The following is a 20,996-nucleotide window of genomic DNA, read 5'->3' as shown; positions in this document are numbered from 1 at the left end:
AGCAGGGAGGCCAGGACCCTCCCCACGACCACAGTGGTGCGAGAGCCAGCAGATAATTAATTACACCATTATTTAACCCAAATGAATGCACCCCTCAAGGTGTGAATGTGGCCCATTATCCAACTGCAAAGCTGTGCCCTGACAAGCAGGCAGGGAAAGGAGCAGAGACATAATACCCCGCTCAGGTCTAAGGATGCCCAAATGGGAGGAAACACCCCCTTGAGCCCTGATGGAGGCGAGCAGGAATGGAACCCCCAAGCCACACCGGGCACGCCCAGCGTGGACCTCTGTGGGGACCAGAGGCTAGCCAAGAATGAACCTGTTTGGAGCTTGTTGGACCCTGTGTGGTCCTGCCTGAGCTCTGCAAAGTCCCAGCACATGAGGGGCCCTGGGCCAGCCCCATGCAGGCCAGGCACTCTCTACCCCTCTGCCCGGGTCCGCTGCCTCTTCCCTGAGAGCCAGGAGTCAGGACCTGGCAGGACTCGCAAGGATTCCAGGGCTTCCACTGAGATCCCAGAGGGGACAATTTGCTGAGCATCTGGACCAGGATCCCACTGAGACAGGTGGCCAGCACCCCAAGATCAGACCGAGGTCCTGTGCTTTAGAGGTTCCTCCCTCTGTCCCACCCCACCCACAGGGCAAGGAGAAGCAAGGGCACACCCTGAGCCTCCTCCCATCACCCTCCAACCCAAAATGGTCCCCTAAGCAAAGAGGGAGCCCGAGGGGGTGTGGACAGAAAGACTGACGTGTTGGTGATGCCACATCTTGGGTTCTTGTGGGCCAAGGACCTGAGAGTGCAAAAGAGGGAAGGCAGAGTTAGAAGTCGTGGAAAGAAGGACTCAAATAAAGCTTTGGGCAGCCTCATGACAATGACCTCACATGTGGACCCCGCCACTTGCTACTCGTGTGTGTTGCACCAACCTCCAGGTCAGCGACCCCCCTTGTCACCAAGGCCCCGCTGCACATCAGCCTGCTCCCACCACCTCTCTAGCCTGGCATGTCCTCTCTGCCATGGGAAGACCTTTGCCACCGCCCTCCTCTGCACCATGGACTGGCTGGTGCGCCCGAGGGCATGCCCAGACTCAGCAGCTTGCACAGAAATGTCAGGGGCCACAGAGGGCGGACATGGAGCCATTTGGGCATCCCGGTACCCGGAACCCCACCATGACTCAGCCCCTTCCCTCCCCTGGGTACCGTCCCTGCTCCTTTGGGATGCGGATGGGACCCTGCTGGATCTGAGGGTGCTGCAAGGAGCGAGGGTTGGAGGGAATGCGGCCTGCTCCGACAGCCCACCGACAGAGGGGCAGCGGTGATCAACGTCCCTCCTCCCCCAAAAGCCCCCTCAGCCTAGGTGGCAACGGGGCAAAGGCCCCGGCACACGCACCCGGGTCCCTGAGTGGCCTGGGACGCTATCAGTGTGTTGGAGGAAAGCTCGGATTGCCTGATGGGAAGACGAATGTCTTGGGAGTCCCATGATGAGTTAGGAAGCAGGTGCTGGGCGTCTCAGTGACAGAGGGGGGAAATTGTATGACCTGTAGGCTCTCCCAAGGGCAGGGGTTCACCCAGAGTGAGGAGAAAAGTGACAGGTGTCCAGGGAGAACAGGCACAGCCCACCGAAGCCGCCGGGTACTTACTCGGCAGGGCTGTGGTTGGGGGCTGAGCAGCTGTGAGAAACAGAAGGAAAGTCAGACCCAAAGAGCACAGGGGCCCCCCCTGGACTCCAAGCCTGAAAAGACTCAGTGGGGACAGGCTGAGCTGTATCTTCTCACGTACCCCCTGCGTGGACGCCGCCAGCCACCGCCATGCAGCTCTCAGGGCCTCTGGGAGCGCCACCCTCTGTCCCACCCCCAAGACCTGCCTGGCTGTGCCCGAGGGCCTCCTTCCCACAAGAGGAAAGCCCCTCGCCGTGCCCGGGACAGGTGCCCCACGCGAGCAGCAAGGGGGAGTCCCAGCAGCTCTGGAGGAAGACCCCTTTGCCGCAGCCCAGGGACAACGATTCGGAGACCGATCGAGGCGTCCCCGAGTCTCTGCTCGGCGTCGAGCTCCAGCCCCAGGGCCCTCGCTGGCCCGCGGGCCTTCCGGGCCGCGGCCACCTGCCCTGCCCTACGCCCCGCCACACTTCTCCGCTGCTCTTCCTGCCCTCCCCAAGTCACAGCCCAGCCTCGAATCCTGTCCTCCGAGCCAGCTTCTGGCAGGACCCCAAGGCATGCACCCATCAAGGGGTCAGGGTGCTCCGCTGTCCAACCGCCCCCACCAAAGCCTGGTGCCCCGACAAGGAAACCCCAGAGAAAAGTGGGTATGGACCTTGCTGTTGGCCCTGCCGAGAATGCAGAGGCTCTCTTGGTCTGCCCATGGTGCAGTGGATGCTCTCTGGGCCACACTGTGTGGTCATTGCTCCCAAGCAGTTGTGCCTCACGGTTGGCCAAAGAGGGGAAGGGAGCTGAGCCCACCGTTCCCCCAGAGGTCGTGCTTTAGGGGCCAGCTGCCCCCAGGAAACCTCGGGTCACACAGGATCTCTGGGAGAGGCTGGGGTGGGGAGGGGCCCTGGAGTGGGAAGTGCGTCTGTTCTCAGCAAACGTCCCGCCAGAAGGGGGTCCGGGGATCTCGGAGGCCCACCTGAGCAGACGACACCGGCATCCTCGTGGTGACCACAGTTGTGGTTGTTCCAGCCGTTGTGGGCGCAGCTCCACAGGTAGGACTCCTGGCCTGAGCAGCGCACGTCGTCCAGGACAATCGGCCCCGAGCCCTGACCGAAGCTGGCACTTCCCGGGGCCGACGTGGCCCAGCCACAGCCCAGCTGCCGGCACACCACGTTGGCATCGTTGGTGTCCCAGTAGTCATCGCACACGGTGCCCCACGAGCCTTGGTACAGGACCTCCACCCGGCCCTGACACCGGTCACCTCCGTTCACCAGCCTCAGGGCCAAACCTGATTCGGTCCCTAGGGGGAGCACGAGAACACCTCCTCTGTGTCTGGCTTGAGGACCCGGGCCTAAGGCACGTTCCAGACCCAGGGGACATCCTCATGGCTTTGTTCCCTGGACAACCAGCCACCTTAGCAGGTACACAGAGGGGAATCTTCTTCCCGGGGAAAGGAGCAGAGACACACAGCTCGGCCCGGGTCTCAGGAGGGCCAAATAGGGGGAAGCACCTCTTGAGCCCCAATGGAGGTGAGCAGGAATGGAACCCCCAAGCTACACCGGGCACCCCTGGGGTGGAGCTCCCTGGGGACCCGTGACAGGCCAAGGCCATCACCCTGTCTGGAGCTTGTTGGCTCCTATGTGGTCCTGCCTCGGCTCTGCAAAATTCCAGCACATGAGGGGCCCTGGACCAGCCCCATGCAGGCCAGGCACTCTCCACCCCTCTGCGCGGGACGGCCACCCGTCGCCTGAGAGCCAGGAGCCAGGTCCCGGCAGGACTCGCGAGGACTTCCGGGCCCTCCACTGAGACCTCAGAGGGGACCCTTTGCAGAGCATTGGGACCAGGAATCCGCTCGAGACAGCTGGTCGGCCCCTTAAGACCAGACGGAGGCCCTGGGCTTCAGAGACCCCTCCCTCAGCTGCGCCCCACCCACGGGGCCAACGATAAGCAAGGGTACACCATGAGCCTCCTCCCAACACTCTCCCACCCAATTGGACCCCGAAGCAGAGAGGGAGCCCTAGGGCATGTGGACAGGAAGACTGACCTGCTGGTAATATCACATCTCCGATTGTCCTGTCCCAGGGGCCTGGGAGTGCAACAATGGGAAGGCAGAGTTAGACGTTCTGGAAAGAAGGACTTGAAAAATGCTTTGGGAGGCCTCATGACAATGACCCCACATGTGGACCCCGCCACTTCCTACCCGTGTGTGCTGCACCAACCTCCAGGTCAGCGACCCCCCCTTGTCACCAAGGCCCCGCTGCACATCAGCCTGCACTCGCCACCTCTCTAAGCCTGGCATGTCCTCTCCGCCATGGGAAGACCTTTGCGGCCGCCCTCCTCTGTGCCATGGACTCGCTGGTGCTCCCTAGGGCATGCCCAGACTCGGCAGCTTGCACAGAAAATTCAAGGGCTGCAGAGGGTGGACCTTGCGCCCATCGGGTAACCTGGTACCCAGAGTCCCACCATGACTCAGCCCCTTCCCTCCCCTGGGTACCGTCCCTGCCCCTTTGGGATGCGGATGGGACCCTGCTGGATCTGAGGGTGCTGCAAGGAGTGAGGGTTGGAGGGAATGCGGCCTGCTCCGACAGCCCACCGACAGATGGTCAGTGGTGATCAACGTCCCTCCTCCCCCAAAAGCCCCCTCAGCCTGGGCGGCACTGGCGCAAAGGTCCCAGCACACGTGGCCGGTTCCCTGAGTTGCTTGGGATGCTATCAGTGTGTTGGAGGAAAGCTCAGACTGCCTGATGGGAAGACGAATGTCTTGGGAGTCCCATGATGAGTTAGGAAGCAGGTGCCGGGTGTCTCGGTGACAGAGGGTAAAAGCCACGTGACCCATAGGTTCTGCCATGAACAGTGGTTCACCCAGCGTGAGGGGAAAAGGGACAGGTGGCCAAGGACAACAAGGACATCCTCATGAAGCCGCTGGGTACTTACTTGGCAGGGCTGTGGTCTGGGGCTGAGCAGCTGTGAGAAAGAGAAGGAAAGCCAGACCCAAAGCACAGAGGGGCCTACCCCCTCCCAGACTCCAAGCTTGAAGAGACTCAGTGGGGACATGCTGAGCTGTAGCTTCTCACGTGCCCCATGCGTGGATGCCGCCAGCCACTGCCACGCAGCTCTCAGGGCCTCCGGGAGCTCCAACCTCTGTCCCACCCCCAAGGCCTGCCTGGCTGTGCCCGAGGGCCTCCTTCCCAGAAGAGGAAAGCCCATTGCCATGCCCGGAACAGGCGACCACAGCCGTGGGATTGACATCCCATGCGAACAGCAAGGGGGAGTCCCAGCAGCTCTAGAGGAACGCCCCTTTGCTGCAGCCCAGGGACAAGGATTCGGAGACTGATCGAGGCGTCCCTGAGTCTCTGCTGGGCATCAAGCTCCAGCCCCAGGGCCCTCACTGGCCCACAAGCATTCCGTCCTGCGGCCACCTGCCCTGCCCTACGCCCCGCCCCACTTCTCCGCTGCTCTTCCTGCCCTCCCCAAGTCACAGTCGAGCCTCGAATCCTGTCCTCCGAGCCGGCTACTGGCAGGACCCCAAGGCATGCACACATCAAGGGGTGAGGGCACTCCACTGTCCAACTGCCCCCACCAAAGCCACGTAGCCCCAGAAGGAAGCCCCAGAGAAAAGCAGGTGTGGACCTTGCGGTCGGCCCTGCCAATAAGGCGGAGGCTCTCCTGGTCTGACCACAGCACGGTGGATGCTCTCTGGGACCCACCGTGTAGTCATTGCTCCCAAGCAGTCCTGGTGCCTCACGGTTGGCCAAAGAGGGGAGGGGAGCTGAGCCTGCAGTTCTGCAGATTTCACACTTTAGGAATGGCCTCAACACATCGAGTCAAGAACTCGCTGGCACGATCAGCTGTCCGAAGTGAGCCCATAAAGGACCCTGACATGTTAAATTTGGAGCAAATGTCACACACCCTCACAGTGGAGAAGGAGGAGAGATGGATACATTTAGTAAGAATCACGGACGAAGGCACCTGTTCTGGGTTTGAATCTCTGCCCGGACACTTACCCACCATGTGACCTTAGAGGTAGAACTATTGACAACTTACCTGACTGTGTCCCAGTTTCCCCATCTGCAAAATGGGGTCATAACACTCCTCACACCAAAGTACTGTTGAGCAGATTTCATGATAACAGCACTCACTTTGTGCGTTAGTTGAGCCTTATGTGCCAGGCAGTGTTTTAAGTGCTTTTTTAATACATTAACTCATTTGATATATGAAAATACTTTTGTGAAGGGTACACAGCAAGCTCTGGGAAGATTCAGCTATCTTCAAGAAAACTGTCATTCATGGTGAGAAGAGGCATTGACTCTGCTAACTGAAGCCAATGTCATGCAAGGGATGAATGGATGGATGGATGAGTGTGAGGTGAGAGAAGAAGGAAGGGGAATGAAAGATGGGACTGGCTGAGTGTTCGTCTGGGACGTGCCTAGGATCTTGGCACCACTTGACCCCTCCCTCTCCATCCCTGCTTTCTCTAGGGCAGCCAATTGCTTTGTGGCCAAGACTATACTCAGCCTCAACTAGCCAACAGCAGCAGCAGCAGAACTGGCAGAACCAACCAATGAGCAAAACCCCGGGAAGACAAGGAAGGAGAAAGGTCTTACCATATGCAGTAGTCTGGGGGTTTGAACTAGAAAGAAACTGAACTCATCATTTACTGTTGGTAAATGATCTCCTACTGATACTGACTAGAGCTTCACCTCACGATCACACCAGGGGGCGCTGGGGTTCGATCTTGGGTTTGTGTGTCTCCAGTATTCTTGCCAAGGGTTTGGGGTTTTGCAAATAGCAGATTAAAACAAGTGGGTTGGATACGGGGTGCTCGATAATTTTAGATGTAATAATGTACACATTTCTTTCCCAGGCCCCTAACGCTGCAGTTTATAGTCATAGGATGCAATCTATGCTCAGAAAGAAAGGCTGGACAAGAGAGGCAGTTTAAATGGGGGTCAGGGATTTCGGGGGGCTGCTGAATCACCCTCGAGTCTGAAATTTGAGTAGAGTCAGCACGGGAACAGACACTCCGAGACCCCTAAATAAGTAAATATTTGGGTGTCAGATATCCTGTTCCTTCCCATGCATACCCTGAGAAATTTTCACTCTATCTTCAAGAAACCCCAAATTGAGAGAACTCTGAATCTTTACAATCACTGAGGCCACACTAAAGCTCTCCACGCCCCCGTCACTTCAGGTTAACCCTCAGTGTACCATCAGTTCTATTGGGCTCAATTTTAGTTTTTGAGCTTCTTTTTTTGAGAAGGTCTAACTGTATTTGTGAAGATTAATATTTCATGACTTTTATATGTTTTTAAAGGTCTTCCAAGTTCAAAAAGCATATTTATTCATTAAAAACTGGAGTAAAACTCATTCTATCTTACAGTCACTATATGGATTCATTGGATCCTTGTGTAAATCCAAGATGCATTATGGGTTCTCAGCGATCTCATTTTCATGTATCTTGAAACATGCTTCTACTTCACCATTCAAGGAAATAGCTCATCTGTTATTAACTCATCAATTACTATTATAAAAAAGACATATGATAAGAATATGGAAGAACAGTGGCGTTGCATAGAAGGAAGATGAAATGGTGAAATAAATCATCATTCTTCAGTGCCCAAAATGTTGCATTATCTTTCAAGAAGGTATTTTTTTAAAGGCTGGAGAAATTGTCATTATTTTAGCTTTCATGAATGCTTTTAGGAATTCAGAATTTTTCATTGTCTGTTCACAATAGCAGAGAGAAGAAAATTGATGAAGGATGATGTTTCACGATAATTAGTGAAGCAGAAGAGGAATGCAAAGCAACAGAGAGCAGCACCCTGGATGCTGACGATAATGGTGAAATTGATCGTACACCTGAAATCTCACACTACGAGGCTTCAGATGACAATATCTCAGATGAATTTCCTTAGATCCAAGAATCAAGGAGTCAGTAATATAATTCTAAGTGCAGAAATAAAACGTAGTGCTCTCGCCCACCTCCACGCAAAGGATTTCATCCATGATATTTGGCTGCACGAACTTGGACCATCTCATTTTGTCAGAAGGACATGCGATGGTTCACTTTCATCTTTTATGATGCTCATGTACCACAATCTCCTTAATACAAAGAGATCTGCTATGTTTAAATTCTTACCAGAATTTCTAGTAAGGTGGCTTTCATAATCATATTTTTCTTGCTTCCTCACACAGGGAGGGCTAAGGCATCTGACAAACTTCTCAACTACTGTTGAAATGCGAGACCAGCCAGAAGCAGCAGTCAGCGGTCAGAGACCTGAATTTCTCTCACAGAACAACAGGCAGGCGAGGGTACAGGCTGTCAGAGAACTCCAGCCCCTGTCTCTACACCTTGAACATGGGGTCCACATGTTCCAGCTGCCCTGCTGCATGCTGTTCATGGCCATAAGAGGGCCATTGAGGCCAGGTGGCTACACACCCTGAACATGAAGAAGCAATTCATAACGGAAACAGGCAGCCAGAATATTCTTTCTTCAGAGGCCACAAAACTAGAAACATCGGCACCAGAACACTCCCACTTCATTTCTGACACACCATCCCTGCTCCCACATTCAAGAACAAGCTGACAGACAGGCCTGAGAGAGTCCTCCATTCAAAACTCTGCTATTCAAACACAGTACACAGGACACCATGCAACTCCCACTAACATGCTCCAGGCGTCTTGCTTACTCATATGACAGTCAGTGTCAGAATCTGCATCGGATCCAGAAGCTCTGAGCTCCCGGGTCTTGACAATAGTCATCCACAGCATATCCAAACAGAACCTTGAAGTTGTCTCCCATTGTGCTATGCCCATGCATTTGGAATAAACTCTTTTGCACACATTTACTGAGACCCACTTGACTCTTCCAATACTCAACCACATACTTGTAGATGATGCTGGCTGCCATTTGAGGCATGGGGGTAAATCACCTGGAGAAAGAAGGTTCCACTTGTTTGTTTTCCAGAAAATGGAAACAGAATGCTCTCTGGCACCGGGGATCAGTGTCCAAGAGAGTCAAGCTGTCAGAGGGACCAACTAGGAAAAGCCACAAGAAATCTCTCAAGATACTCCACAAAGACCTAGTCCCTTTCCAGGGGAGCTGGCACCTTTCCATCTGGACTCAGCCATTGCCCCCAATCTCCCAAAGCACCTATTGTGCACATTTGGACATGGTGCACGTTACGGCTGTAATTGGGGAAAAACTGAGGGGCTTGAGCATAAAAATAGGGAGATTATCGTCAAACTAGGCCACATCTAACAGATGGGCCACTCCCGTCACTCTGGAAGAGAAGCCTAAGGGGATTGCGTCGTGGCTCCAACAGCGCTCTGGAAAGTGCTCTGGAACTTAAGCAACTGTCTACTGAAGAGTTATTGCATCTTCGTGGCTGGTGAAGAGAATTCCATGTCTTGCGATTTATATGCACGGTCTCATTTAATCCTTCCCCCAACCCCATCCTCACTTACACCTGAGGACACTGAGGCACAGACGCTATAAAGGTAGCCCAAGGACACCCAGACCCCAACTCTACTGTCCATGCTGTTACCTATCATCCTGTGCTGCCTTTTGTCACAGCTGCTGCCTGCTCCCAGCCACTCCTTGTAGTCCTTGCAAGGCAGGTGGTCCACGCTCATCTACTTTCCATAAACTCGCCAAATTCGGTTTTCAATGGGAAGTCACCTGGCGGCCTTGACTAAGACTCCAGCAGCGACAGTGACTCCCAGAGAAACACTCTTTCTTCCTGCTCTGTCTGGCTCACTCCCACACCGGCTCTGGGCCTCAGTTCACCTGTGACGTTCTCGGGACTGCTCTCTCTGATGGCTGATCAACGGCTCCAGCACTGATCACAGCTCTGATTGTAACTGAGTGATCAGCTGATTAGTGTCTGTCTTTCAGTTAGACCCTAAGTCCCTGAAGGCAGGGAATGTGATCCCCTGAAACAGCACAGAGCGAGTCCACGCTGTGGTTTCTCCTGCTTAGAAGCGTCCTGGGAGGACAGGTTCTGCCAAATGAGGTGACAAGGAGATCAAGGCCATTGTGAAAGGCATGTTAAGGCTAGCGATGCACTTGTGGAAAAGCCTTTCTATTGACAAGTCTGAGCTACAATGTAGCCAAGAACCATTTGGCAAAATGTGAAAAACCTAAATTCACTTGACATTAAGGCAAATATAGGCATTAAGAAAAAATAAGTAAAAGCAAGTAGCTCTTAAAATGTATGCACATATCTTCTGTCACTTCCTTTGGAAACTCTTGGCAAAGTCATGCTTCCATAGTTACATCACAAACATGAAACCTGCATTCCGTCCGGGGCCAGGCAGCCCGGGTGCTCCAGGTGTGGTCTACAGACCGTTCTTATTCTCGGTCATATAAAAATGCAGATTCCTGAGCCCTGGCCTGGACCTTCCCAATCAGTCTCTGGAGGTGGGTGAGGAGAAGTCCAAGGACCTGCATTCAAACAAATGCCCTAGCTGATTCTGATGAGCACTCAACGTTGAGTCAGTGGGGCAGCCTGAGGGGCAGAGATCTTAGGAAAGACATGTGGCTGGGCAGAGGCTGGCATGGAGGCCCCGGACCTGTCTTCTGGTCAGCATGGACCTTCATAAGGAAGGGGCTGAGGGCCCAGGTGGACCCCGTCAGAGGAGGTCCTTCCTGTCCTACATCTAAAACCCAGCAGGTTTCTCTGCAGCAGCCCCTCCTGAGTCCTTGCGGTGGCCTTGGGTGCCACAACCTCCCAGTCCCAGAGGTTAGTTACCAGTTGGCGTCTGTGTCTCCCTGGAAGTGGTTTCCGTGGAGTCTCCCACTGCTGGTATTGCTGAAAATACAAAGAAAAAAAGGCCAAATGAGAGCTAAAGTGTGAAAACCGTTGTCCCCCAGCCCATGTACAGGAAAAGTAACAGCAGTTCCAACAGAGCGGGAAGGAACAGCTCATTCTGCCCGTTCCTGAGCACCTACTGGGTGCCTGACTCCACCTGGCAGGGGACAGTGAGATCACGTGACGCCCCCCACTGTCCTGGGGAAATTCACTCTAGGGGGTGAGTCATCCGAGTCAGCAGGTAGAGGACAGGGGACGAAGGGCTCCACTGAGGGGCGTCCAGGAGTCCAGCGGGGGACCCCATGTGAGGTCCTGGCATCACACCAGATGGGAGCCAGCAGAGGGGAAGATGTGGGTTAAAACGGGCTCTGAGGAAGCAGAGACACTGTGGATGAAGCTCTCCTTCAAAATATTCTAATAGGACTAAAAATACCAACTCTATACAAAGCTTCCTGGCTGCCTCCTGGCAGATGAGGAGATGAACCAGGTGTCTGGACGGAAGGACTGAATATGGAAATGTCAGTCGCCCTAAACAAATTCACAGCTTTAATATAATTCCCATTGCAAAGCTTTTCTTTGATTGGTTGCTTCTTTAAAAAGTGATTTTAGGGGCCGGCCCAGGGGCATAGTGGGTAATTTCAGCACACTCCACTTCAGTGGCCCCAGGTTTGCAGATTCAGATCCCAGGCACAGACCCATCAACACTCATCAAGCTAGGCTGTGGCGACATCCCACATCCAATATAGAGGAAGATGGGCACAGATGTTAGCTCAGTGACAATCTTCCTCAAGCAAAAAGAGGAAGACTGGCAACAGATGTTAGCTCAGGACCAATCTTCCTCACAGAAAAAAAAAAGATTTTGAAGTTCAACAGAAAAAACAACAGGCTATAAATAACTGGTTTGTTCTTGACAAGGAAAAACCACGGACGGGGCAGGGGTGGGGTGGTGGGGGTGGGAGGATCACACACCTATGACCTTGGAGACAGGTGACATGGGGTCAAATGCTAGCCCTGCTACTTGTGTGTCCTCTAAACTCGGGCAGGTCATTTAAGCTCACTCGATCATAGTTTTCTCATCTGTAGGTACATTGACCACTTCATAAGTTTATCGTGCAGACAAAATCAGAAAAAATATATCAAGTGCTGAGTATAGTAGTCACCATTCAAAAAGTTACTATTAGCCCTAAAATATTACAAATAAAGCTATAAAAATTAAAACATAGAAAATTTTTTTTAGATATTTACTTCATACCAGAAAGCAAAATAATTTTCAGAAGTAAAGAACTAGATATCTTTTTAAACACACAGAAATAAAAAACTAGTTAAATGTTTATCTGGTTTCTGTAAGAAGTTTCTAGCGTTAAAATCCACAGGAAATCACAAAGGAAAACAGCAAGAAATTTAATTACACGAAAATATAAAAAATTTATGTGGAAAAATCAAAATCCAAATTAAAAGGCAAACAACAAACTGGGAAAATACTTGTCATCAATGTAACGAGCAAAGTCCTAATATCCAAATTACAGACAGAGTTTACATAAGTCAACAAGGAAGACACTAACCTTTCAAACAAATGGGACAAAGGATACAAACAGACAATTCAAGGAAAAGGAATATAAGTGGCTTAAGATGTTCACTCTCACTATAAGCAAAGAAACGCAAATTAAAATAACTGGGTGCCATCTTTCATCCAGCAATTCAGCCAAGATTTTTGAACAATAATATTCGGAACTGGAGAAGGTGTAGAAAATTGCCACTCTTGTTTTTTACTGAGAATGGAAAGAACTGGCGTGTTTCTGGAAAATCATTTATCAGTGTATTTTAAAAGCCTTAAAAATGATCAACTCTTTGACTCAGTAATTCCACTTCTAAGAATCTAGCGAAAGGAAATAATTTCTAGAATGTGAGCAAAGATGCACGGGCAGGGATGGTCTTCACGGTAACCTCCATATAGAAAGAACCTGAAACGGGGTGGAGGAGCTGGGGAGAGGTTGGTCTAAGGACACCAACTTCCAGCAATGAGCTGAATAAGCTCTCGGGATCTAGCGCAAAACACGGTGACTGTGCTCAACAACATTGTACTGGACAACTGAAATGTGCTAAGAGAGCAGAACTTAAACGTTCGCATTAAAAACAGATAAATATGTGAGGTGCTGCATGTGTTAATTACTGGGATGTGTACTTACAGCACAGTGTGTACGTATCTCAAATCACCATGACGTACGCTTTAAACAGCTTACGATTTTGCTGATTATATCTCAATAAAGTGAAATTTTTTTAAAAAAAAAGAAGAAAACCTGAGACAACTTCAATATCCAAAAATTGTGAATGGCATGCTAAAATGTTCAGAATATAAAGATAAATTAGAGGAAAACTGTATATTTAATGATACCACTCACGTGCATATAACTTGAAAGAAACACATAGTTGAACAACGGCAGTCTCGCGTGATAGGAGGGCGGGTGTTTGGATTTTCTCTGCATTTTTCTCCAGCTCCTACCTTTCCTCCGCTAACCGTGCAGTGACAGCGTGGTTTGAAGCTGAAGGTGGGAGGTGGCGTTGGGGGTGGTGTAGGAGGCAGATTCTTTCAGGGTGGGGAGGAATGTTGCTTGTAGGCTCAAGGAAAAGAACAAGGGGAAAGGGAACCAGAAGATAAAGAAAGAGCAGGAAGCTAGTGGTAGAGAAAGCAGAGAGCGAGAAGAGGAGGGAGAGAGGAGAAGGTGGGGGGAGGAACCGGTATTTTTGATTAATTACCACTTTCCAGGCTTTGAGCCAAGTGCTTGACCGGTCCTGTCTTATTCAATCTTCATAAAATGCTTTATGGTAGAATTATTACTCACATCTATTTTATGGACGAGAAACCCAAAGGTTAGAGGGGTGGGACAACTTGTCAAAGGTCACACAGCCACTAAGTAGTGAGGCTCACATCTGAGGTCAGGTGCGCTGACCCCACAGCAGCTGTGGGACGCAGCTCCACCACGCGGGCTCCCAAATTCGAGTTAAAAGAAAGAGATTTCGTTTCAACTTGTCAAAAAAGCAAACCATTCTGGAGTAATGACATGCAGTGATGGAGAGGGTGTGGTTGACATTGTTCCTGATAATGTGTTTACCTCCCCATAAACTATATGCTGCCACACGTCACCTAACGGCAGGGATACATCCAGAGAAATGCCAGGTTAGCAGATTTTGTCTGGGTGTGAACACCACTGAGTGTTCACGTACACACACCTGGGCGGTATAGCCTACTGCACACCTAGGCTCTATGGTGCTAATCTTATGGGACCACCGTCCCAAACGTGGTCCCTCATAGACGGAAACATCGTCACACCCTCTCTCCTGCCCTGGAAACTGGGCACTGGGGGGTTCAGCCTGCTTCATTAAATTCAGTGTGAGACAGGCCCCCTGTTAGGCTCTTAGCCATGCAAGGTGTTGTGCTGGGTACTAAGTGAGCAAGTCATGGTCCCTGCCCTCCAGGGACCCCCAGCATAGCAGGATCGCTAGAAAAATCCACAGGCAATTTGGTGCAGGAGTGAAGGTGCTATGGGAGACTGAGTGGAACCATGGAATGACACACTTTTTGTGTGTGTCTGTCTGTGTGTTGAGAATATATGTCAGGGACAGTTTCCTGGTTGGGTGGTGTCCCTGGTTTTTAAAAATAGCAGCTGGCGGGCTGGCCTGTGGCCCAGAGGTTAAGCTCGTGGTCTCCACTTTGGTGGCCTGGGATTTACCAGTTTGGATCCTGGGTGCTGACCTATTAACTGCTTATCAAGCTGTGCTGTGGCAGCATCCCACACATAAGAACTAGAATGACCTACAACTACGATATACATCTGTGTACTGGGGCTTTGGGGAGAGAAAAAAAGAGGAAGATTGGCAACGGATGTTAACTCAGAGCCAATCTTCCTCACCAAAAAGCATAAAAGAGATAAAAATAGCAGCTAGATTTAGCCTGGTGAAGGCAGGGGAGGGGAAGACTGCGCTCCAGGCGGAGGGCGCAGTGCGCGCAGTTCCCACGGCCAGAGGCGAGGTTTGGAGTGCCAGAGGTTGCTTTGTGCTGCAAGATAGTGAGCTGCAAGGTGTCCCGGGAAACAGGCAGAACCAATAAAACCCCAGGGTGGAGAGCAGCATGGGGCACGTGGGGAATGATCCCAGGTGTGTGTGTGCGGCAGGATGTGGAGAGACGCGCGGCTGCAGAAGAGGGGCGGGCGGTGCTGCGGGACAGGATGCCAGGCTGCCCGCCGGGCCTCAGCCCAAGGCTCCTCCGTCGCCTTTCTCCTCCTCCCGGCCATTCGGCACCTAGCAACTGACTTACGTAACGCGGGAGGAGTTTGCGCAATAACGACAAGTTCAAGAAGGAGAGATCAGACGTCTGTGTGGACCCGTCACTTAAGGGAATCAGAGGCGCGCCCTCAATCCAAATGTCACCCCAGTAAAGACGTTCTCACACTGCCCGAGTCTCTCCATTAGATTTTCTCCTTTATTTTAAGGCACTAGTCATGGCCAAAACCCCTGATAAACTGTGGGAAGGGTAATGTTGAGGATGACCAATATGCTAGGAATTCGTTTGTAAGCAATTATTACTTTCTCATCTTGCAAAACATTGGCCTTGAAGAAACTGGACCGAGGGAAGTCAAGTTAGAAACTGTTTTGGAATAACTTTATAGTTGTCAGTTGCAGAGCTAGTACTAATCCTCAGAGAGTCCCCGAATACCCCTCCCCAATTTCCCCGAATGTTAACATCTCACATTACCATGGTGCATTTGTCACGACTACCAAACCAACACAGGTACATTCCCATGAACTAAACCTCAGACTTTATTTGATTTCACCAGTTTTTCCTTTTTCTGTTCCAGGGTCTAATCCAAGATACCAGTTTGCATTTAGGAAGTTATGTTAGGATAAGACATCGGGAAAGTGCCTAGAAGAGGAACAATGGCCTGTTGGTGGGCACCCACTATGTGCCAGACGCTGCCTGGGTGACCTCATTTCTACACGACCCTATGAGGTTGGAACACAAGCCCATTTTACAAACGAGTAAACTGAGGCTTGCAGAGGCCCCAGAGCTGATAAGCGGCAGAGCCGAAGACACAGCTAGGAGCAGCAGGAGTTCCACCGCCCCGCCCGCCCCGCACAGGCCTGGGCGCACTGACTTTTCTGAAGAGTCTGTGCAGAGACCAGAGCTGAGAAGCGTGCCTGCTGCCGCGGTTCTCCCAGCACGAAGCTCCCCGGGCTCCAGTGCTGAGCTAAACGCCACAGTTCATCCCCTCGGCTCTCTGCAAGGAACAGCGAGGGTTAAAGGCCGTAACTGCTCCCGAATGCCAGCCGACCTCCAGCTTCAAGTCCTGGCCCAGCTGCTCACCAGCTGCTGACCTTGGACAAGGCATGTAACCTTCTGAGCCTCAGTTTCCTCATCTGCAATGTGGAAATAAGGATACCTAACTCTGGGTTGTTAGCAGATCTAGACAAGAGACTGTGGGCCCGCGTTGGGCTGAGTACCAGGAACCCAGGAAGCACTTTGCACAGGGCTGATTCCCACCTCCACACTGCACATTCAGGCACACATGCGTGTGTGTGCGCGTCTGTGTATGTGCACGCACAGGGCATCACAGTGAAACCTCAAGGTCCCTCAACACAGGCACCGCTGCCTTGAGCCCCTTTGTAGACGAGGACGGGGCAGTCCTTGTGCTTTAGGGACTGACAGGAATCCCAGGTCACCTAGAGCCAGTGCAAAGCCAGGGACTAACTTTCTAAAGCTGGAGCCAAGAACGCTGCCTCTCGTTGTCAAATATTTTGATGGAGACACAATCTCCAGCCCCCAGACCGCCCAGCCTGTACCCGCTGACGTCCTTCTGACAGGGAGGGAAGGTGGGCGATGTCTGCCAGCTGGCCCCCTGGTGTCACCATGATGCACACACCTAACACACAGTGCAGGCCTGCTCCCCATCACCAGGGCCTCGAGGGTTGGGTTTGGCATGCTGCTTCCATGAAAGCAATTTCCCAAACAAACTTTTATCTTCAGAGCTTCCCCTACAAAGAAGCCTGGGGGTGGGAGTGAGAGGTCTGGAAGTCATCTGGAAATTAGGATACTTCCGCCTTGTCTTCCGGAATTCGTGAATGTAGCAAAAGATGACACCAAAGAAAAGGTTGGGATGAGTGGAAGAGAAGAAGGAGGGAAGAGATGAATAAAGGAAAGGAGGGAGGGAGGGAGAGAGAGAAAGAAGGAGGGGAAGGAAGAAAAAAGGAGGGACAGAGGGAGAGAGACGGGGAGGAAGGGAAGGACGGAAAGAGATGCTGGAGGCCAGACAGATGAGAGACAGAAAATCAGACAGAGATAGAGAGAGACCTAGGCCCACTGGCCAATCGTCCTGTTCATTTGGTATCTTGGTAAAAGACACTGAGATTCAACAGTCGCACTGATTAGCCTATGGCTCTTTCATGTACATTTTATCCCTTGACACTCTAGGAACACAAGGACATGCTTGAGTTACTGAGCTCCAAATGGTTTGTCTAAAGCAGCGAGTGACAGAAGACGCAGACTTGGAATTCTTATGGTCTTCTCTGTGCCCAGCTACTTGACCTGATTTTCGTCAGTAAATATTAATTATCAAGCCAGACACACCTGCAGAAAAAAGTCACATAATGAGCATTTACAGGGGCTCTTTTCTGCTGATTTTTACAGTGCGCAAACTATGCGCTTAACCAATTATGGCGAAGTTTTAGGGCCTCTTAACAATATACACAAACTTTCCCTTAACTTCAAGAATTTTTCTAAGACCAATCAATCATTTCTTTAGTTGAGTGACTCACTGACAACACTGACATAATGATTGGCTTTTTCCAGCTACACCTGTTGTATTTCCCAGCCAGAAACAAAACAAAAAAGAGCCATTCCTTGTAAATCCTTGCAATTACAATTATCAGCAAAGAATTGCCTCTTTTTGATGCAAAACACCCCTTGGAATAGAATGTCTAGAACCAAGGAACAATTAGACATGATCTGAAATTAATGAATATAATAATTAGACATAGTACCTGTAGATAGAACTTGACCCAACAACAGACATATTTCGAGGATGACTGTGGAGATCCCCATTTTGCTGGATTCTTCTCCATTTGAGTAAAAACACCGTGGCATTTATAGTTTCCTAGCTGGAAGGAGGCGTGTCCTCTGGGTGGTATACTTCTATTACTGCCATAATTCAATGTAAAGGAAGTGAGAGACCTTGCTAACCTTGGATGGGTAATCTATGGCAACAGCTTAGGTGTGTTTGAATGGTTGTTGTATGAACCATCAGATTCATCCAGTTCATAGATCAACCATCATCTAGATTGTTGTATGAACAAATTGCAAAGCACTGCCATTACTGATACAATTTCCAGCTTCCTTCTAGGTGAACCTCGAAGACTCACAAGTGCTCACTGAATACTGGCTTGATTTTAATGTTGGAGAATTTGAATTACCTTGTGGGAAATCAGCCCCAAGGTTGGGGGCAGAGCAGGATGTGGGCTGCTGAGCAAATACAGGACATGGTGCCAAGGGGAAAAGCATCTCTGTGGAATAACTTGTCGTGGCAGGGCATGCTCTCGTTGGCCCCTTGCCTTGGAGAAACGAGGATGGCATTAGTGCAGGCACGACTGGAGAGTAGAAGCCATGAGGGAGAAGGCAATGGATTCCATGGGCCTCTCCTAACTTTGGCCCCATCTTCTGGAGCTCACACTACTTCCATAGCACAGGAGCTGAGAAACACGTGACCTCAAACCGAACCACCTCCAACCATTTCACAGGCTCTGATTTCTTGCCGGTGACACTCACAGAGTATGACACCGAGAGCTTGGCAAAGCCGTAAATCCTTCCTCCACCTCTGCGGGGTCTCTGGTCTCTGAGCTCTGGAGCCCGTGACCTGAGATACATCAGGGCGTTGAGCTGGGCAGGTGAGAGAAAACACTGGGAGCCTCCGGGGGAAGGGTCAGGGGGCTTCGGCCTCTCCAGACATCACCGTTTCCTTCGGGGCACTGGGTCCCAAAAGTCCGTGTGACTGCGGCTCCCCTTCAGGTGTCGGGTTGACCCCCCAAATCTGCTCTGACCCTCGTTGATTAGCACACATTAATTGTTACCATTGTAACAACCCTTTGGGCTCTGTGTACATGATGCTTACAATGCCACTCGGCTTTGCCCTCAGAGCCTGACTGCCCAGCCAGTTTACAGGAACCTCCCCACCAGCCCCCACCCCAGCCCCACCATGATTTGAGGACCAAGCTGAGTCTCGTCATTTCCTGCTGCTCCTCTCTCTTCACAGGCGCTCAGCAGGCATTGGCTGTTGAAGGCGGGTGTCAAGAGCAACCCCCTGCTTCTGCTCTGCAGGGTCACCAACATGCAGCCTCAAGCTGGGGACACTGAGGTCCAGAGAGGGGAAGTGACACACCGAGTCACCCAGTGTCCAGGACAGCACTCACAGCTGAAACTGCCCCCCATCAGAAGGATGGAGAGCAGGGGGGGCTGACACAGCTCGCTAATCATCAGGTGCAGTCCAACTGCAAACCTTCCCGCAACAGACACAGCACTCTAATGACCCTTGCAAAACAGAATTCTGATCACGGTCCTCTCGTCTGTCTCAGAGTAACACTGAACGCCCTCACCATGGTTTACAAGGCCCCACACACTCAGCCCCCATGGCCTCTCTCCCAGCCCACTCCAGCAATAGACCAGCCTCAGGGCCTTGCGCGTGCTGTTTCCTCTGCCTGGGAGATTTCCCCCAGAAATGTGCAAGTTCGGTCCCTCCCCTTCAGATTTTTTCTGACATATCATCTCCTCGGTGCAGCCTTTCTGGACCATCCCTCCCCAGCACTCCCTAGCCCCTGGCTTGTCCATCATTCTCCAAAGTGCTTCTCACCATCCGGCCTCCTTCTGTTTCCCTTTATTCTTTTGCCTGTCCGCCCCCACAAAAATGCAAGCTCTACAAGGCCAGGATTTGTATCTATGTTGTTCACTGCTGTATCCCCAGAATCTAGTACAATGCTTAGCCCATGGTAGGTGCTCAAGAAATATTTGCAGACGGAAGTGACTGGATGAGTGTGAGCAGGTCTGAAGACGAGGGGCAGGCCTTTGCACAGACGGTTCCAGTGAGTTCTGCAGTAACCAGGTGCCAACCAGGTGCTGAGGACGATGCTCTTCATTCGTCTGTTCACTCAGCAGATACGTGCTGAGCACCTGCGATGCGCCGGGTGCTGTTCCACGCAGTGGGGCTGAAGCCCAAGCAGCCAGACGCCATCCCGCCCTCGTGAGTTTACAAACCAGAGACACACAGACAGCAGACAAGAAGTAGATACGTGGGGAGAAGCATTTCAGAGTGTGATAAGAATTATGAAGGAAACGAACAAGAAGCTAGTATAGAGAGTTTCCGTGGTTGGGAGGGCTGCTTTGGATAGAGTGGTCAAAACATCACATTAACTTAGGAAGTGCTTCAGGAATGAGGAATCTGAGGCTCAGAGAGGGTATGTAACTTACTCAAAGTCACACAGCTAGAAAGTAGCAGAGCCAGAGCTTGAACCGAAGTCTGACTCCAAAGCCTGGTGTTTTTCCACCAGACCCTAAAGTCTTCCCCTTCCCTCCAAAAGACTATGTTTGCATTCAACTGGTGGGCCTTGGGTTTGAGCACCCTCCACCAAAGGATGTCTTGCTAATCAGAAGCATTCAAAGGAAGGGGTAGAGAAGGAAAACTGGCGCTGAGGTCATGAGAACAGTGAAGAAATTTTTTTGACATACACCCTACAAAAGATGCTAAGCGGCCTGTCCCCAACAGAGTGAAGGGAGAATCTGTTCAAACCAACACTAGATCTGGACCAAAGCAGGTGGAAGTCAGACAGGCCGCCTGCGGCCCAGAGTCATTTGCAGCCGAGGGGAGATGAAAGATCGGAGCTGGGGTTCCCCAGCCCCTCTCTGCTCTGCTCCTCTCCCTCTCTCCTCACCCTCAGACACCCAGGAGTCCTTTCTCCATCACCAGCACACACCATCCTCCCGAGTGATTTATGACACCTTCCCATTAAGGCACATGAGGTTAGTGTGAGCCTCCTAGCCTCTGAGGAGGGACCACGTGTCCAGTTGTCCTGGGACAGCCCCACTTCTTCTCCCAGGGCCATGACTGCTGCAACACCCTTCCACCTACACCAGTGTCCTGGCTGGGATGATATGATGTGGTCATCTCCCCGAAGGCCATTCCCTGTGCACGTCTGGCCCCGCTCACTGGCCTCCAGCCCTCTGGCCTCCAGCCTGGCTGGCCATCCCTTCTGTCCTCAGCTGCACCGTGCTTCCTTTCTCCTCAGGGTCTGGAACTCTCTGCCCACCTTTCTCTCTCACCCTCAACAAGGAACAAGGGCTTTCAAGTCACTGAAACAACACCAGAGCAGGAGGGGAAAACAGAGCAGAGAGAAAAGCAGTGAGGTCATCACGGGAGGGGGTGACGCTGGAGAGAAATGTTGTAATTGATCCGGATTCAAACCCAGTCCTACCCTCCCGGTGCTGTGGATTGTCACACTTCACTGTGC

At 51.6% G+C, this 20,996-nt stretch overlaps 1 protein-coding gene across 1 annotated transcript in view; it reads right to left on the bottom strand.

Moving 5' to 3' along the window:
* Positions 1 to 17,559, bottom strand: part of LOC102149122 (scavenger receptor cysteine-rich domain-containing protein DMBT1) — a 29,546-nt gene extending 11,987 nt beyond the window's left edge. Inside the window, exons 1-6 of the mRNA XM_070276167.1 lie at positions 17,487 to 17,559; positions 10,395 to 10,454; positions 3,685 to 3,726; positions 2,617 to 2,940; positions 1,635 to 1,664; positions 747 to 788 (exon numbers count right to left, since the gene is read on the bottom strand). Of these exons, the coding sequence (XP_070132268.1) occupies positions 747 to 788; positions 1,635 to 1,664; positions 2,617 to 2,940; positions 3,685 to 3,726; positions 10,395 to 10,454; positions 17,487 to 17,547 (559 nt within the window). The 5' untranslated portion in view covers positions 17,548 to 17,559. The remainder of the gene's footprint in view (positions 1 to 746; positions 789 to 1,634; positions 1,665 to 2,616; positions 2,941 to 3,684; positions 3,727 to 10,394; positions 10,455 to 17,486) is intronic.
* Positions 17,560 to 20,996: the final 3,437 nt, after the last annotated feature.

The sequence above is a fragment of the Equus caballus genome, chromosome 1 (genome assembly GCF_041296265.1).
Source record: "Equus caballus isolate H_3958 breed thoroughbred chromosome 1, TB-T2T, whole genome shotgun sequence".
NCBI classification, from domain to species: domain Eukaryota; kingdom Metazoa; phylum Chordata; class Mammalia; order Perissodactyla; family Equidae; genus Equus; species Equus caballus.
Note: the sequence above shows the minus strand (reverse complement) of the source record. Positions and strands in the feature narration are given on the sequence as shown.